The sequence below is a fragment of the Gallus gallus genome, chromosome 3 (assembly GCF_016699485.2).
Source record: "Gallus gallus isolate bGalGal1 chromosome 3, bGalGal1.mat.broiler.GRCg7b, whole genome shotgun sequence".
Taxonomy (NCBI): Eukaryota; Metazoa; Chordata; class Aves; order Galliformes; family Phasianidae; genus Gallus; species Gallus gallus.
This window is the reverse complement of record NC_052534.1, coordinates 10,187,520-10,205,094: the sequence shown is the minus strand read 5'-3', so window position 1 is coordinate 10,205,094 and position 17,575 is coordinate 10,187,520. Positions and strand designations below refer to the sequence as shown.

The window sequence follows — 17,575 nt, the reverse complement described above, 5'->3', positions numbered from 1 at the left end:
AGCTTATCTAATTAATATTCTTAATTATTTGATGCCCAAGCTCCGACTGCAAGAGCAAAAATGAGCACAGTCAAAGCTACGTGTGATTCTGGGATTCTATTCTGTGCAACTGAGTCATTCTAAATAGCTGTAAGAGATCTTCAGAGAATACTCTATTCAAAGCTGAGGAAGTTCAATTCAGTTCAACGTTAGAAACTTCACCCTGAGACATTTCTTCCATAAATATCTCCTTTTTGACAAGCACACGGCACTGTAACTAGACAGAAGGCAATGCTACCTCCATCATGCGTTTGGCTTTTGGCTGCAAGTGAACAAGGAAAATGATTCCACTTGAAGACGTGTGAACTCTAACCTTAAACTTTTGAGCATTTCGTCTACAGTGTATAGCATGAGCCCAAGCTTTCAAAGGTAGAAATAATTTTTGCTCAGTGATGACTTTCTAAAACACAAAAACTCACCAGCATCCTTCATTCTGTATTAGAGTTGTGTGCTAACATTTAACTGCACATTTTACGTTCAATCTAACCCAAGACTTCAGGAATGACTTTCTATTAGCATGACCAGAAGGCAGCTTTATTGCATATATATGCAAAAGCCAGCACAAGACTGTGAAGAACCAGGAGGCACCACGTTTTTCAAGCTGTGTGGAGGCTGAGCCACAGCTTCAGTCATTTCTTACTACTTGGTTCCCTCTAGTGGGGATTCAGGATAAACCTCTGCCCCACACAAATACAGCAGGGACTCGGAACTTACTGAGAGTTTTTCCACATCTCCTTTCAGAACTCGTTCCAGGTAGAGCTGTTTAAGTTCTCTCTCCAGTCGTGAAGGCAGCCCAGGATACATAGTGGACCCTCCAGACAACACAATGTGCTTGTAGAATTCAGACCTAACCAAGAGAACAGTCTTTTTAGTGTGCTGCAGAGTTTCTGACAGGACAAGAAGGTACCTGTACATACAGGGAAGTAAATACAGATCTACAAAACTGCCATCACACAAACACAAAAACAACTTTTTGCACAAGTTTGGCACACTTGCTCACGCCTTTCCAGATATCCCAGAAAGCAGCAATTAAAAAGGAAGAAACAGAAAAGAAACCCCACAATTCCAAGATTTAATCCTTGCTTACTCATACAAAATGGTAATGTTTTCAGATAACGCATTAAGCTTCAAAAAGTCACCTGAGACTGACCCCCAGTTCCAGTATGCATCTTCACACAGCTGTGCACACAGTGGTGACTAAAGCAAGATGATGTTATTTTCTTGGAAAGCAGTCCCTGTGTCAAAATTCACTGCCAGAGTACAGGAATAAGGGTTCTCTTACCTGGTATCAATGTCAGCAGCCTGGATGGTGTTGAACAGCAGTTCAGCCACACCAACCCCCTCCACATTGATTAAGTGAGGCTGGAAGAGCGCCTCTGGTGCCTCAAACCGTTCTCCACCGACTTTGATAATCCTGCCATCTGGGAGCTAGTGAAGAGAAAGCACCATTCAGCAGGCTGCTTTTAGCCACTTAGATACAGAAAGCAGGAGGAAATGGCTTACATTGTTACTTAGTGTTTTAAAGCAGGAAATCCTTGCTTATTGTCACCACTGCAAGATACTAATTCTTCAGTGTGATTTACTTACAGAGATCAAGGACCACATTATATTGATACTGAAGTACCAAACGCTGCCTTGCAATACAGTTCTTCATCTTGATTTCAAAGATGAACTTGCAGCAAGAAAAACACTACTCTGAAAGTCCTTTCCTTTCATGTGCTACAGCAAGTCTCCTAAGAGCAAGTTTACCCCTCTTCTTACCAGTTACCAGTCTCAGATGCATCACAGCTAGAGGGATGAAGCTGAAACAATCTGACACGCTAGAGTAAGTCCACTTTCTCTACAAGTGTTTGTGCTGTAATATTCAAATTTCAAGCATCTACAGCTACAAAAGTCAGTACAAAGCTTTAAAGATATCCCCAAAATCAGCTCTTCAAGTTTTCCCAGAACCAAGTAATGCCATTCTACAGACTTTTATGTCTGGGAAGTGAGCTACTGCCAAGAAAAACTTACAAGGAATCAAAGCTAAACGCTACCTGATTTTAGACATAATACATTTAGGTCAAGAAAATCTGTCCCAAAACACTCACCGTGTACGATTCAACTAGTACTGTGGTCTCTAATGCCAGTTTCTGCTCCTGCTCAATGTTGTATCCCACATAGCACAGCTTTTCCTTGATCATGCGAACGGTCTCGAAATCAGCAGAATGGTTGAAAGCATACCCTCGCAGTAAGAGGAGCTACAGTGAACAGATTAGATTAGCAATAAATGTGAGAAACAGTACAGATCTCCTTACCCCCCAGCGTGCACAGTCAAAAACTTGTCAAGCTTGCCTGGCTTTTCTAACCGCACATTCAGTATTAAGTCAAATCTGTGACTGTATCCATTATTATCAGAAAAAGGAAAAAAACATCGCTGTAAGTTGGAAATTTTCTTTTTCCTCAGAGCTTCCAGTACAGAAGTGAACGATAACTAAAATAACTCTCATATTTACGACTTCAGAACAGCACAGTATTCCGCTTAAGCAATATTCTGGATTAAAAAATCCTAAGGTTTAATAATCAGGTAAGAATCATTACATTACTGTTCACACTGAAAAGGATGTTAGAATACATTCTGGTTTTTATTTTACATATCAAGAAAGCCAAATTTGAGATTTTCCTTCCCAAATACAGAATGGAGTCCCTTCCCTTCTTAGATTGCTACTAGGAAAGTGAGCGAAGTCTGAATAATACCAATGCTATCACATGATTCAGATGAGGAAATGTAATACAGACAGGCTGAAGCAATACAGAGACTACTGGTGTTCTTTTTGTAATTAACATACAAATAATAAAGGGAGGTGTTTAGCAGTTTCATGATACCGAGGGATTTTAACTTGAAACAGTGCACCACAGCCATCAGCTCAACCTTAAAGACTCTTTTCAGCTCACCTTAATGAGGTACCTGGTGATATCCCTCCCAGCAATATCTAACCGTCTGGTGAGATGAGGGAGAGAGAAACCTTCATAAACTGGGCAAATATGAGTTACACCATCTCCAGAGTCCACAACAACACCAGTCAACAGACCTAAAAGAACAGAACAGGGGAGGAAGTACAACTGTTATTAGCACCTCCATAAATAGAGCAGAACAGTTTGAACATTGTAATCATAACCTCGTTGGTATCCTAAAGGAACACTGTAATGGTCATCCTCAGCAGATTTGGCTACATATGTGCAACATGGAGAAATGTAGAGGCATTCATGCCACAGGTTTCTCTTGTTAGAATTACTATTAGGACTTGTTCAGGATGCTTTCTTCTCGAGTACCAATCAGTGCTTTCATAGGGTAGAAAATATCTGCTCTTCGACAGTGGGCTGCTCCAAGTTTTCTGTGTTTTGTTGTTTGGAGTAACTGAGCACTACGCAGTAAAATAAATTCAGCTGTAATTGTAGATGTAAGAGTGTATATTTTCCAGACAGACAGACTTGTGATGAACCAAACAAAGAACAGTGATAAAGGAAAAAAAAAAAATAAAAAGAGAGTGATTAGCAAATAAAGCTAAAAACCAGGTCTGCAAGAGTGGTTTGGCTTCAGCTGCTTTTAGTGACTTGCACAGCAGTCCCTCCCCTGAGCTTCTGTTCTTGGGCACAGAAACTACGATGACATGTTAACGAGTGAGGATGTTTTAATTTCCTGCCACACAATGGTTAAGTACACCAAGCCACCAGTAAACAGATGTAAGAAGTCATGTTATTAGAACCCATGTGCTTGAATATCCTAGATCATTGATGGATGGCAGCCAATGGCAGAATTTCTATTGAATTCAGTGAATCTGTAATTTTCTTCTTAAGCTGGCAGTTATTTATTCTTGTTTATATCCAGCAGAAGAATCAACATGTTCTTGAACTGAAAACAGTGCAAAGTCACCTCATCAACTGCTTCAAATTCATTTGTGGCAATAAACGTCTCAGAAAACCAAAAGCACGTCATTCAGCCCTGGAAAGACGCTAAGTGTTAAAATGACTGCACCTTGAAACAACGAGTTTTGATAAACTGGGTTTCACAAGTACGTCTGCTAAATGTGCACACAAAGATAACTAGCCATAATTCCCCAAAATGAAAAACAAACCTTTAAGACAGAACTGAGCTTGCTTACAGCAGTATTAAAGTAGACCCAAGCCTCATTAATACTATATTAGAGCTCTACCTTAGCAACACATAAATTAAACATATTTTAAGTTATCTTTGCCTACCTTGAGCATACAAAGTAAGGACAGCCTGAATGGCCACGTACACTCCAGAAAACTGGTATGTCTCAAACATAACCTGCAAGATGAAGGCAAAAATTAATGTCCAAGTAAGGCCATCCTTAAATAACATGTCATAAATGTTTGAAAACAGTCCTCATGTAATTCTGCGTTTCAAGAAACCTATATGCCAATTCCTGCCGTTTTACCAAGCCATTTTCTAAAGTGCCTATTGAGTGGGAGGCACATACTTGCAAGGCCAGCCAACTACTTCATTATTTAAATGTGACTTGGGAACTAAACATTTGTTAAAGCTGTATGTTCTAATTCTAACGAGCTTCAGGTTTTTTCCTTCTTCACATCAGGGTCAGCAGTCTCTGCACAACCGGAGATTGTCAAATACAGAGCAAACAAACACCTACTCATCCTGGTCTAGAATCAGCGCAGCGTCACAGATTGTTCTCTGCACTTCAAAGAAAGGAAGAAGGCCCAAATGCAAGGGATGACAAACTTCTAGAATTAGCTTCAGCGTAAACCTCGCTGCAATGGAAGGAGTGCATCTAGAACGACTCAGTTACTACTTACAGAACAATCATAGAATCATAGAATGGCCTGGGTTGAAAAGGACCACAGTGATCGCTGAGTTCCAACCCCCCTGCTATGTGCAGGGTCGCCAACCAGCAGACCAGGCTGCCCAGAGCCACATCCAGCCTGGCCTTGAATGCCTGCAGGGATGGGGCATCCACAGCCTCCTTGGGCAGCCTGTTCAGTGCACCACCACCCTCCGTGTGAAAAAAAAACAATGTAGGTTTGCAGAACAGCTCCTATTAAAACATGAAAGGTAATTGCCCATCTCATAGACTAGGCTCCCCTAAGCACTGAAACTGGCTGCGGTGAAGAAATGGTTTCAAATTAAAGGATGTTCAGTTTATAGGATCTTGTCCTCTTTATAAACACAAAGAAGGCCAAGTAAACAAGTAATGCACAGCAGCTTCCTCCTCCAAATGCTTTACCATGAAAAAAAATGATGAACTCTGATCATTCCAGCACAAAGTTCTGTTTCTGCTCTCCTACAGCCTCCCGAGCACTTCTGCCACTTCCAGGATTAGCAACTGATTAAATCCTAAGCACTCCCACAGTTCAAGTGAAAGATATCTTAAAGATCTTAAATATCTTAAAGGAAAAAAAAAAATGCTGATGCCTGACTATTTCAAAATTCTGAACTATTTAAAGACCCTCCTCTGTTAGAGGAGCACGTTTTTAAATGGCTGATCCACATCAAAATCCTGATCCTTGCAAAGTCAAGTTAATTATTTCATAGCTATATTGAGCACATAGCAAAATCCCTGGGAAGACAGATGCTCCCTTTCTGAGTACATCTGCAGCGAGCATACAGTATGACAGAAGTTAGAGGAACGTAGAGGGGATGACAGCAGAGCACCCTGCCATGAGAATAGCTTGCTTTGGGTTTTTACAACCCCCCATCTGAACTGCAAAAACCTACTGAAGCTCATATGCAGAGATCTGGGGTTTGCTGTTCTTTCTTTCAAGACATCTAGGTCTGTTCTCTTTGACTAGAAAAACGCCTTGTCACAGGATGGCTATGTTAAAAAACATAAGATGTAAATACAGAGCAGAATATTCTCCCCAAAAGATTTTCCTTCTAGTGACAGCTGCTTTTGGATTAGCTAGGGATGTTCTAATTGGGTGGAGGGAGGAAGAACTAAGAATTGGGATGAAGAGATCAAGAAAACTAGTCTGGAACTGGGAGAAGTGACTGTGCTAGAGTGTATCTCTAATGCTACATGGCATGCCATGAAAGTCAAGCTGCTCCTAAGGGTATTTCAGAATGAGAATGCAGCGAGCAACTGGAGACAAGCAGCAAACATTACCTTAAATTGAATAGCAATCTGTGTCTTGTGCTTGCTACAAAGGAAACAGCGCTTTAAAAGTAGATATGTTACAAGTGCACCTCATGTGAACTGCCATTACTATGTAGCTGTGTTTGATGGAGAAATGCGGTGAGGAAAGAGAATCAATGGAAGTAGAATGAAGTACAGCACATGCAATTATCTACCGTCTTGATATGGTCCAAGTGATAGAGCTTTTTCTTTTGAAATACTATTACTGAAATGCATCACAAAATATAGAGACATTCACTACCGGCTCTAGGAAAATACTAATTCTATTCCCTGCTTCATTTTGGTCTAGCCTCCCTGGAAAAGCAGAGTCTGTGTCAAAAATGGAAGACAGACCAGTGTAAATAGGTTGCAGTTAGAAGTTAAATATTCCTACTCCTCGTAATGCTATGATCCATTAAGAATATCAATAGAAACAGTGAACTCCTGTTCAGCTCAAGTTTGAGTTTGTGAAAATGGGTTCTGGTTCTCCTTAATCCTCTGAATCGTGGTTAAGGATCTGCAGTCTCTGGAGTGGTTTTAAAAAGCACATGGGGCAGTACAAATGTTTTCTCAGACTTCAGAGGCTATAGGAGGCTTCTCAATTTATGGGATAAAATTACTCAGTACCAGAATAACTAAAACCCAGCCTGTTGCACTTAGCAGGAAGACAGAAACAAGCACACCATTGTAGACAGCTGAAAAGCAAAGCAGCTTCAACAGGAAATCCAGCCATTCCTACTACATGGAGGCAACCCAGAATAGGCCACTATGTTCATCACACCACGGCTGACTGATACACAACAGATAACATCGCTAATGTTGAGTTACGCAGCACTTAGATAATGGGCCACTAATGTCTATAAATGCTAGAAAAGTTTCAGTTTAAAAACCACAAGAAAATTGTACACTTGGATGAATCCTTAAGTTTTTCCACCTTGGATTTATTTAGCAAGATGCTGAAAGAAAAGATTACTGCAAAAAACACATTGCAGAAAGCATTACTACAGCTGTGACAACTAATGGTTTTTTAAAGGAAAGTTAGTAGGTCATGATAAAATTCAGTTCTTATTCCTCTAACCAACTGAATTCATAGGTTGTCCGGGGCAGCACAGGACCCAAGAACCCAGCTTTCCTTCTAAGAAGGCTTTCATTGACAATCCCTAGCGTTAATCAAAGATCGATGAATTGGTTGTCATCACACCTTTGTCTCAGCTACTTCCAGCAACAGTGCTCCATCTGGTAAGCATCGTCTTGTTCAAGCCTCAATCTCTTGTGAAACGTTACTGGCTATCAAAATATCTTAGATACCTGAAGAAGAACATGCATTTCTAACCCTGTTTTGTTGGTGACATGGCTTGAGACACTCAGTCTGCTTATAACGTTTGGATAAGAGGGACTGTTTGAATTTGCCCACAGCAGCCTTTACAAGCATGGCTGATGACACATTTTGCTCAGAAGACAGGAGAACTGCCTTGCCTCAGGCAGCTTCTGGGCATTCCAAGAAAACTCAAGTTTTTATCCACACTTCAACAACAGCACATCTTAGCTCCTACTAGAGAGACATACCTCCACGATCTTCTCTCTGTTTTTAGTTGGGTTCATGGGAGGCTCTGTAAGCAGTATTTTACAATTTTTTGTGTCAATATTAAGTTTCTCTGGTCCAAATGTGTAATCCCAGAGGTGCTTCATATCATCCCAGTTCCGAACGATGCCATTCTCCATTGGATAATTAACTTCCAGCATTGAACGTAATTCACTTGCTTCATCTCCAACCATGAGATCCTGTAAAATGTTAATATAGAAGTATGTCAGTTGTTGCAAAGTCTTCTAAAGAACAAAATCCTCACACAAGGACAACAAGCCGTGCTAGTCCACATCTGTGTGTTTTTAAACAGTGCCCACGTTTCAGAATTGCTTTCAGGAACTTAGGAGACAAGTAGAATACATTCCACGTAGTGTTTAAATTGGGCTGTCATCCATCCCAAACCTTCTCCAAAATGAACTTTAATTCCACTTTCCAGTTAATCCCAAACACACCAACAAGCCCCACTGGAGCTACGTGCTGCCAAGGCTTCTGTAAGTGTAGATGTTTCTCCACTGACACCTCCAAAATTCTGCCATCAGATTTCAAAAGGCTGAGATACAAAACAGCATGTAAGGATAGTAGGTGGACTGCAGAATATTTTCCCTGCACGCTGCGTGATGCCAGAAAAGGAGTATTGAGTGGTCCATTAGCAAACAGAACAGTAGCAACAGCAAGTAAGTGATGAGAAGTTCCACACTATACCTTAAAAGAAACTGTGGTTTACACGTTGCCTATGCCAGTAGGGTGTGAAGAGAAGAGACATCTAAATGTAAAACATACCCTGGTCTGTTCCATGCTGAAAGTCCCAAGCCAAAAACCACGGCAAGGCATTCTTACACAAACACAACCAACGAATGCAGTTTGTGCAGTCATTTCCCATTCATTAAGCAATCTGTTTCTTCAAGTTAGTTATGCAGTTATGCAAACGTCGCACATTCAAATTAGTAGCACCGTGTCTTCTCCTTTCCCACGTACTTCCCAGAGGAAGTATGCACAATATAACATTGTGTTTGTTCCCTGCTCTATCTCCTGTTTCCTAAAGAAGCCTCAGCTGCTCACATCTCGCCTCTGAGAACATATTTCTAGAGCACTGCTTTCACTGCTACCTTCAATTTGCTGCAGAAATGGTCTGCTCCACACAAAAACATGCCAGCAGTTACCACGGTGCAGAAAACTTTTAAAGCAAAGGTTATTCAATCTACTATTCAATGCAAGGGGTAAAAAGAAAAAGACGCACACAGAAATGCAGCATCGAGTCCATAAAAGCCCATTTCAGAAGCAACCTAAAGAGCTGCCAGCGACCAGAAAAAAAGGAAGTTTATTGAAAACAGTTTAAAATGATCTGTTCCTCTCCCACCCCTTCTCCCTGTCAGAGCGCTCCATTTGCTCTCCCTTGTGCAGTAGATCACACCTCCATTACCCAGACTGTACAGAAGACAGAAGCCAAGGCTCTACCTTTTTAAAATCAAAGGTACTTCAGTGGAAGCATACTGCAAGAACTCCCCCCCACGCCACCTTATGCCATCAGAAACCCCACCGGTGAGAGGAATCAGCAGTGTTTTATTGTGTGCTGTTCTTGGAGGCTTTGTGCTCCTGGACAGGATGTAGCCCAGGAAAAGCCAGTATTCAAACACACAATCAAGTCACACCAAACTTCTGAGTCCCGTTAACAAAACAAAGCTGAAGGGCAGAACCATTCATTGTTCTCCAGGGCACACAAACACACACCTCGCATGCTGGGTGAAGGAGGGCAGTGCATACAGTGTCGCTGTGATGACACTCAGTGTTTCCACCGCTCTGGACTCAATGATATTTGTCTAACTGGAAATTGAAACTTCCTTCAAGCCCTCTGTCTGTAACGTTAAGTAAAGCAGTTTCCACTGTTGGAGATACTGAGCTCACATTGGTCTCAAAGTGTTATTCTTGCACCTTGCAGAACCACAGGTTATGTCATACTTAAACACAGTACATAAAATACCCTCGTGAATTAGTTGCTAGTAAACCAAAGCAATGAAAAACATCCAAAGTAAGTATGTATTCAAAGGCAAAACGTAAGGCAAGACAGAACAATGAATAGCAAAAAACAGCAGAAGAGCTCTAGGTCCCATCAAGCATAAACACTAAACAAGCACCACGAGGCACCCCACTTACCATTCTTTTGTTATTCTACTTCAACCGGTCAAGAAAGGTGAAGAAAAGGTAGAAGCAAGAAAGTCAGAAAAAGCCTAAATGAAATTCTCCAATTATTTTAAATACACAGTAGAAGTAAGGCAAAAAGAGATGCACGCACAGCTGGAAAATATCCAGGTTAGTATAGTTAGGGCCAAGCTAACATCCTTGGGATTTTAGCTTAAATATCTCTACTTAAGGCTACTGCAACAAGTCACTGGCACGTCGTGTTTATGTACCTTATGTTGCAAACAAAATCTGTTCCTTTCTTATAGGATTCTACACATAACTACTCTGTAACACTGGAATTTTACCCTGAGCAATGTGCTCATCTGAACTAGATGAGACTCTGCAGAAAGGGTTTGACTACAGCTAGCTCTGGCTGATGCTACCTTTAGATTGTTTTAAGTATTCTGCCTTCAATACTCAAGAATTCAAAATGATAACATAAAAGTATTCCTCCATAAGGAGACTTCATTGTTCAGATATCAGGGAACCAAAGTTCTTCACAATAGCAAGCTATGAATGTAGGAAGATAGAATTAAAGCAGCTGGAAAGCATCCTGCAGTACAAAATGCACACATACAAATGCTGTCTGAAATTATACTATGGTCATTTTCATGACCAGCGAGATTCCTCCTCCTTCAATTAAATCTACATGTAAATCATCAAATGTCATAAAGGTACCTATCAGCACTATTAAGGCAAATCTACCTATTGTGTGAATTGTGTCAGAGGAAAAGTGTTCAGTTTGTGGCAGCTGCCTTAGCACAGGCAGTACCAAAAAGCCTGGTCAAAGCACAGCCCCCTTCCTCACTTCAAATCCAGAGAAAGAGCAGCTCCACACTGCCTTTGGCAGAAGCTGAGTACAAGTGCAGGATGTGGGCTATGGCTCAACAGGTCCCCGAGTCTCAAATGCCCTAAAATCCTGTCTTAATCGGTCAAAGATGCACAATGATCCTGCCTTCATAAGGTTATTCACTCCCAGACTTGCTTCAAAGATCAGTGAATCAGTAAAGACTGCAAAGTGGTATCTGCACGTCTGGTTTCCAACTTCTGAGGCTGCAACTTGAAGCCAAATAATACCGGTGATACCTGAATTTTGTGCTTATGTCCTGAACTGCAGGTATAAGAAAATGGTGCACCCCCAAGTACTGAGGCTGTAGTTCCACAATCATTCCAGAGCCAGCAGCAGATGCATAAGGAGGGTGACCACACTCTTCTCCTAGCTTTCTTGTGGCTATCTGTTCCATTCGGCTTCAGTGCTTTTATGGCAGTAAGCAATAAAAAAATGGGAATTAATTTACCTTACTGTGAAATGAGAGTCCGGAAAAAACATGGACAAAGCAACTCCCCATTGGTCACTCAGTAGATGGATGATAACCACTGTTTGAGTTTGAGAACTGCACAGGAATGACAGCTCGTCTGAATACTTGTTGAAAGTTAAACTGGTCATCTTCCTGCCACTTCCTCCAACCAGTTCTAAGCTTACAACATAAGGACCCGTAGTGAACGGATAGAATTAAATTTTGGCATAAAACTCAACTGCTGAAATACATTCCGGGTAGGAAATCTGCAAGCATCTCACAGAGGCAGACGGCACACACACCTAACAAGTCAACCCACTGTATTATCCCAGGGGGATATTCAAAGTATCTGTGGCATAGATTTCTTGATACAACTCTTTCTTAAAGTAGGAAGCTCTTACAGGCAGATGCTCTAAAACAGCTAGGAAGAAATCAGGACACAATTTACGCTCTCTGAAATAGACACATATAATCCACGCTTCGGCATAAGAGGGGCAATAAAAACAAGATTATAATTTTGGGGGTCTTTTGCATCTCTCTCACAACAATTACTTGCTTGTACTTCCTATCCTAGTTCAGCACTGACATCTGTAAGGATATTAAACTAAGTTATCGGCTAATTGTGACACCAGAACTGGCGGGACAGGCTGTATCAGATCAGTTGGAAAGAGAACACAACTTCATCAGCCTTCCCTCTACTTAATAATAGTAAATCAACCAATGTCCTCCTAGCTATTGTGAAGGGGAAAGGTCTTCATCCCTTCAAGCAGATTGGCATGGCTGACACAAGGTAAGGAGTGTTGCAATATAAAATAACTGCAGCTTGGGAAGGCGTGATATCTTTCATCCTCTCGACTCACCCGTACTGCCTCCTGCTGACAGTGCTGACTTCTTACAGGCAGCAGCAGAAGTCATAGAATCACAAGATCACAGAACGGTTTGGGTTGGAAGGGACTGTCGAGACCACCCAGTTCCAACCCCCTCCCATGGGCAGGGTTAGTCAGATAAATTAAGTTCTCCTTGTCACTTCTAGGAGTCTGAAAATAAGGAACAAGGCTGCACAGATGTGTGTATTTTCCCCTTTTATTACACTACTACTCAGAAGCAACAGGGAAAGCAACATTGAAAGCCTGTACGTGTGAGGTTCTACTTGACCTTCACTGACTGAAATGAGGGTTTCTACAGTTCTGCGTGCACTTCTGCTTCTCTCTTAAGTTCCTGCTTCCACCTTGCCCTCAAACTAGCTTTCACAATTGTGTTAAGAGGCAGTCAAAATTTACCTGACGAAGAAATTCCACTCTTTCAGCTAGATCTGCTCTCTAAAGTGGCTCAGCACACAACTGCAGCACATTAGGGCCAGCACAAGGTGAGAATGTGTGGCTAGAAGCAAGACAAGAGGCTGTGACCACAGCAGGGCCAAGACATTCACTAGAGCCTCAACTGCAGAAGCAATTGCTAACAACTGAAGCATTGCTCTGCAGCTACGAAAGAAAGTGAGAAATGATAGCCCCCACAAGACTTCTGAAGAAGATTTGGGATCAGTGTTTCCCCCCATTACGCCATGCCCAGAATAACATGCCAACAAGTAGTTCAAATCAGCCTCTCACTCTCTAACTGATGGTCCAGTAGCACACATCTATCCACAATAAAACAAAACCAAAAGCAACAGAAACAATGAAACACAAACACAACCAAGCTTAAGCATCTCCTACAACTTCACAGGTGATCAACTGTGATCAGAAAGCAAAGAGTACAAAAAGTCCTCGAATTTACAGAAGCTCTTCAGCATTGTCTCATAATCTTAAAGTACAGCTCGGTGATAAATATCAACCACTCCTGTTCAATTTCTGCCTTCTAGTGCCGACAGCCCTGACGTATTAGTATTTCAAGTCTCCTTTTGCCCAGAACTACTTGAGCTCTATCTGCTGTCTCCTCAATTGTAGCTGAAGGTCCCTGTGGAGCTTTAGACCACCCTCTTGATTTCTTTGTAGTAAACGACAGGGTAAAATCCAGCATGGAAATTAATCAAGAGATACAGAAATGGCATAAAGAAGAATACAGAAACGAACATTTGCAAACACTGCGTTATGTTGAAGGATGCCCACAATATTATTTATCTGTCAGAAAAGAATAATGAAAAGAATTACCTTGATTTCGATGTTTCCCACTTTAGCAGTTGATCTTATAATAGGTCTTCCAACCAAGGCTGGAAATATGTGCTCCGGAAAATTGGAGCCTGCATAGCCACATTTCACAAACTGCAAGGAAGGAATAATTTTGTTAGAGCACGTATTACTTTCTTTTACTAATAATCAATCTGTCTGGGAGGAAAACACCAGGTTTAAGAGCACGAGTCCTGCAAGATTTATGCTTTCACGTTCCTTTTACACGTTCCGGATACGGAGATATACCACACTGAATCAAAGCACCTTCCAGAATGTTTTCTAAAACAGACTGTCACATTTTGAAGCAGCTGTATGAAAATGACTGAGAGCTATCAAAGAGGGTAGTGTTCAAACCTGAATTTCCTGCCGCCCTATGAGAAGTTCTCTAGCAAACAAACTTACCATTTTGTAACGGACCGCCTCATAAGAACCCAAATTAATTTGCCTTTCCAATTAACACACGGATCAGCAAAACAAATGATAGGGCAGCAAACAAAATCTTTGTGAACTCGGGTGTTACGCTGCCGTGGAAAAGGGTTTTTCTGTGAGCCAGCAGAGATGCTCTGTACAGTTCAAACACATCTCTCGAGAGTTTAACATTTTTAGGACATATTTTAAGGAAGAAAAGCAATGAGACAAGTGAAGTCCCAGCCAGTGGTAGCTCACACCAAGCGGGACATTCTGAAAGCGTTTGTTCCTCAAATACATACAAAGGGAAGTTTTACAGTGCTAGCTCCAAAGATACAGTACATGTGCTAAGAAAGCATTAAGGATGAACTGAGCACAAAAACACCCCGTCTGTGATGATGTACAGCTCTAACATGAAGAGTCACTGTCTGTTGCTCTACGTTATTCATCCGTGAGGAATGTTTCAAGCTTGGAAAGGTGCAAGAAACATTCCAGTTAAATCTGGGCTAATAGGAGTGAAGAGGGAACTCTTAGCTTTCTGTGCCCCTCATTTCTTTCCCTGACTCAGAATTTGCCCTGTACAAAGGCAGTGCTGTTCTGAATAGCAGCAGAATTACCACGTATAACATTCATTTCACTCCTTCTGTTGCAATCTATGTTCTCTGTAAAGGCAACTACTTACTGACACTGGGACAAAGAGTACTGGGGAGTTACACAGATCTTATCTGCGTATTCAAGAATGCACTGCTGCCATGAAAAGCAAGGAGCCACATTTTTGGATCACACTACCTGGAAATGCCACAGGGCTTTACCAAATGTTTTACACCACAGGACACATTGGAGACATTCTGAAGGACTGAGCTGAGTGTAAGGTTTGCAGATTGTTAAGAAACTTCTCTTTTTAACAGACTGCTGCTTGCAGAGCACTACACAAGGTTATTGCTACAACAAGAAAACTGAACTAGAAAACGCTGAGCTACAAAGATACTATTCTAAGTTCTTACCCTCTCAGCTGTAACTGTAGCTTTCAGTCCCTACCTTAAGCCCCAAGGCCTTGACACACCTTGCCGGGACGTTGCTCAACAGTAGGATACTGGCAATTCACAGACCTGATAGCTGAGCCATTCCCTGTCTCCTCCCTCGACCTCACTCACTGTATTTTGCATAGCCTAACTCCGGCTCTCTCTTTCAGGTTAGAACCAAGAATCAGTAAGAACAGCATTTTCACAAACTCTGCTAAGCTCTGCGTGGTTTCTCCCCTTCAAATCCATCTTGCTTCCCCAGGCCACGTGAATCATTAGTGAGTACTGAAGGCAGCCCTGTAGCCAGCATCCCCTGGTGGGAGATGCTGAGTGTTCTCAGGGTAGCATCCTCCCCACCAGCACAGCGAGCACTCGGCTGGTGCTGATGTAATGTCACGTACTGAGGCTGAAGGAGGACACTTGATCAAACTACCAAGAGATAAGTGATAACAGATAAATGCACCTTACCAACAAACAACGTATCCACGACATAAATCCTGAACCACCTTGGGTTTTTGGAAGAAGAAACGTATGATACTCATCCTTCCCTGATCTCTCAGAACATTTGATTGAACATCACAAACTTGCTTGGAATATAATCATCTTCTGGAGCCAAGTATTAAATACTCAGTGTTCCTTCCACCCTCTATTAAAACTCTATTAATAAGTGCTGTGTGCTTATTGCTCTGCCATCCCTTCGCCGTGCAGCCCTTGGAACAAGTAGCAAATGATTTCAGTGCAACCCTCAGTGTACACCATGGCTCACTAATCAACACTCCGTGTGTTTATACACATCTTGGCAAGGCAGCCAAAGTTCACCATCATGCATTTTTGCAAGTGTCTGCCATACACTCAAAATGCTTTCAGAGTAGCTGCTCGCTTTGCCTGTCCTCATGACCATTTTACCATATATAGTTTCTTCTCCATTGCACTGTGGTTTGCACGGACTCTTTCACTTCCTACTGAGTCATCAAGCAGCAAGAACTTGAACGTATAAGTGTTCTTTCGAACTAAAGAATGAGGAAGCTCACAGATGTCACGTGACAGGCTTTAAAATGAACACAGCCATATTCTTACCAAGGGGCTGTGTTTGATTCCTTCAACTGATGCAACTCTCAAACAAAAACCCCAAATGCTATTAGGGAAACGTTACAGGCTGCTCAGTTACTTTCTGCTTGCCCTATAACAGAATATCCACCTCTAACACTCTTGCTGTCAAGATGCCATTGCCTGCCTCTATTCTGCACTACATGTTGCAAGAACTTCCTTCTAGTCGCCTCTTCCTCAGAGCAGCAAGCTCCATTAAGGTCGTATTTCAGCACAAGAACAGTACATTCCAGACATGTTGACAGTTAAAGTTGCATCTGAGTTTCCTAGTCTCTATGTAATACTTCTGGCACCTGACTAGAGACTTAATTTCACGCATTAATTGTGACATATCACAGCGTATCAGAAACCCTTTCGATATAAAGCAGGTCCTCTTTGTCACGCATGACAATACTTACCGTGAAAAACACCATTTTTGACTAAGTAGGACTAATCTGACGTATCCAATTCCCTGGATAAATCAGCTGACCGATTTACCAGTCGTGTCCTGACACCTCGTTCCTGCACAGGGCCGACCCTGCAGGCAGGGCACCTGCACACACGCACTGCTCTGCTCGGAGGCAAATGCAACCTACACCAACAGAAGCCGAAGTGACACTGGCCCCTCCTCCAGGCCCCTAACAGCAGCATCAAGGCACCTCACCGTGTCATTTATACCCAGCTTTCCAACCTTATACGCAGCAGTGCAGTGCTGCTGTCACCAGCTCCAGCCAAGCACCGTACAGCTCAACGCCGCTCTGCCACGAGAAGGGCAGCACTGAAGGATGGAGAGGGGTGCTGGGATATGAGCCCCTTGGGCCAAGGGGAGCACCGAGCACCAGAAGGGGAAAGAAAGAAGTGGGAAATGCCTTCTTTTTCTTTTCCTAAACGGCACTGCGGGAAGCGCCCAGCCGACCCTCAGCCCTATTTGAGACCATTTCCCCTGGAAGGGGGAAACACGAGAAGGCAGCAGGACGGTCAGAGCGGCGCTGTCAGATCCCGGCTCTCATCACTTCTAATGCTGACAGCACGCTGTGCAATTCAGGAGGCCGAATCCCTAACAACGCCATCCTTTGTCTTAGCCGTTCCGTCCTTGGCTTTAAACGTTTTTATTCTTCATTCTAAATGCTTTTTTTAAAAAAAATACGTATATATCTGTGATTATTTTGGGGTGGGTGGAGGCACACGGGACGCACCGCTGCCCCTCCCGAGGGTCCGCCGCCTCCGCGATGCTATCTCTGCCACTTCCTGCTGCCGAGCGGACGGCAGATTCCTGCCGTGTGCGCGCACGGGCAGGAAGGTGGCAGCGAGCCCCGAGCGGGGAGCACACGGCCATCGCAGCGCCGCCACCGCGCCGCCCGCGGCCCATTCATTCCCGGCCGCCTCGCCGTGGCGCAGGCCCCGCCGCTGGGCCGCACAGGGCGCGGCGGGCAGACCGGGCGTGCCGGCAGGAAGCCGGCCCGGGGGAATCGCCCTTCTCCCTCCCGCCGCCTGCGGGACTCACCCCGGTGCCGTTGTCGCACACCACCACCTTCCTCCCCAGCGTGTCCATCCCTCCTCCTCCTCCTCCTCCGCCGCCGACCGACCGTGTACCCGACCGCCGCACCGTCACCGCACGACGCCGCCGCCGGGCCGCGCGCCCGCCCTGCCGCCCGCCCTG

The 17,575-nt window shown here is 43.2% G+C and overlaps 1 protein-coding gene across 2 annotated transcripts in view; it reads right to left on the bottom strand.

Moving 5' to 3' along the window:
• Positions 1-17,569, bottom strand: part of ACTR2 (ARP2 actin related protein 2 homolog) — a 21,111-nt gene extending 3,542 nt beyond the window's left edge. Inside the window, exons 1-9 of one of the 2 annotated variants that reach the window (XM_040696859.2) lie at positions 17,420-17,569; positions 13,382-13,492; positions 9,910-9,924; positions 7,740-7,955; positions 4,279-4,351; positions 2,974-3,110; positions 2,130-2,279; positions 1,322-1,467; positions 754-886 (exon numbers count right to left, since the gene is read on the bottom strand). In XM_040696859.2, coding sequence (XP_040552793.1) covers positions 754-886; positions 1,322-1,467; positions 2,130-2,279; positions 2,974-3,110; positions 4,279-4,351; positions 7,740-7,955; positions 9,910-9,924; positions 13,382-13,492; positions 17,420-17,467 — 1,029 coding nt within the window. In that variant the 5' untranslated portion in view covers positions 17,468-17,569. The remainder of the gene's footprint in view (positions 1-753; positions 887-1,321; positions 1,468-2,129; positions 2,280-2,973; positions 3,111-4,278; positions 4,352-7,739; positions 7,956-9,909; positions 9,925-13,381; positions 13,493-17,419) is intronic. The other variant, NM_205224.2, reaches the window with a different exon arrangement.
• Positions 17,570-17,575: the final 6 nt, after the last annotated feature.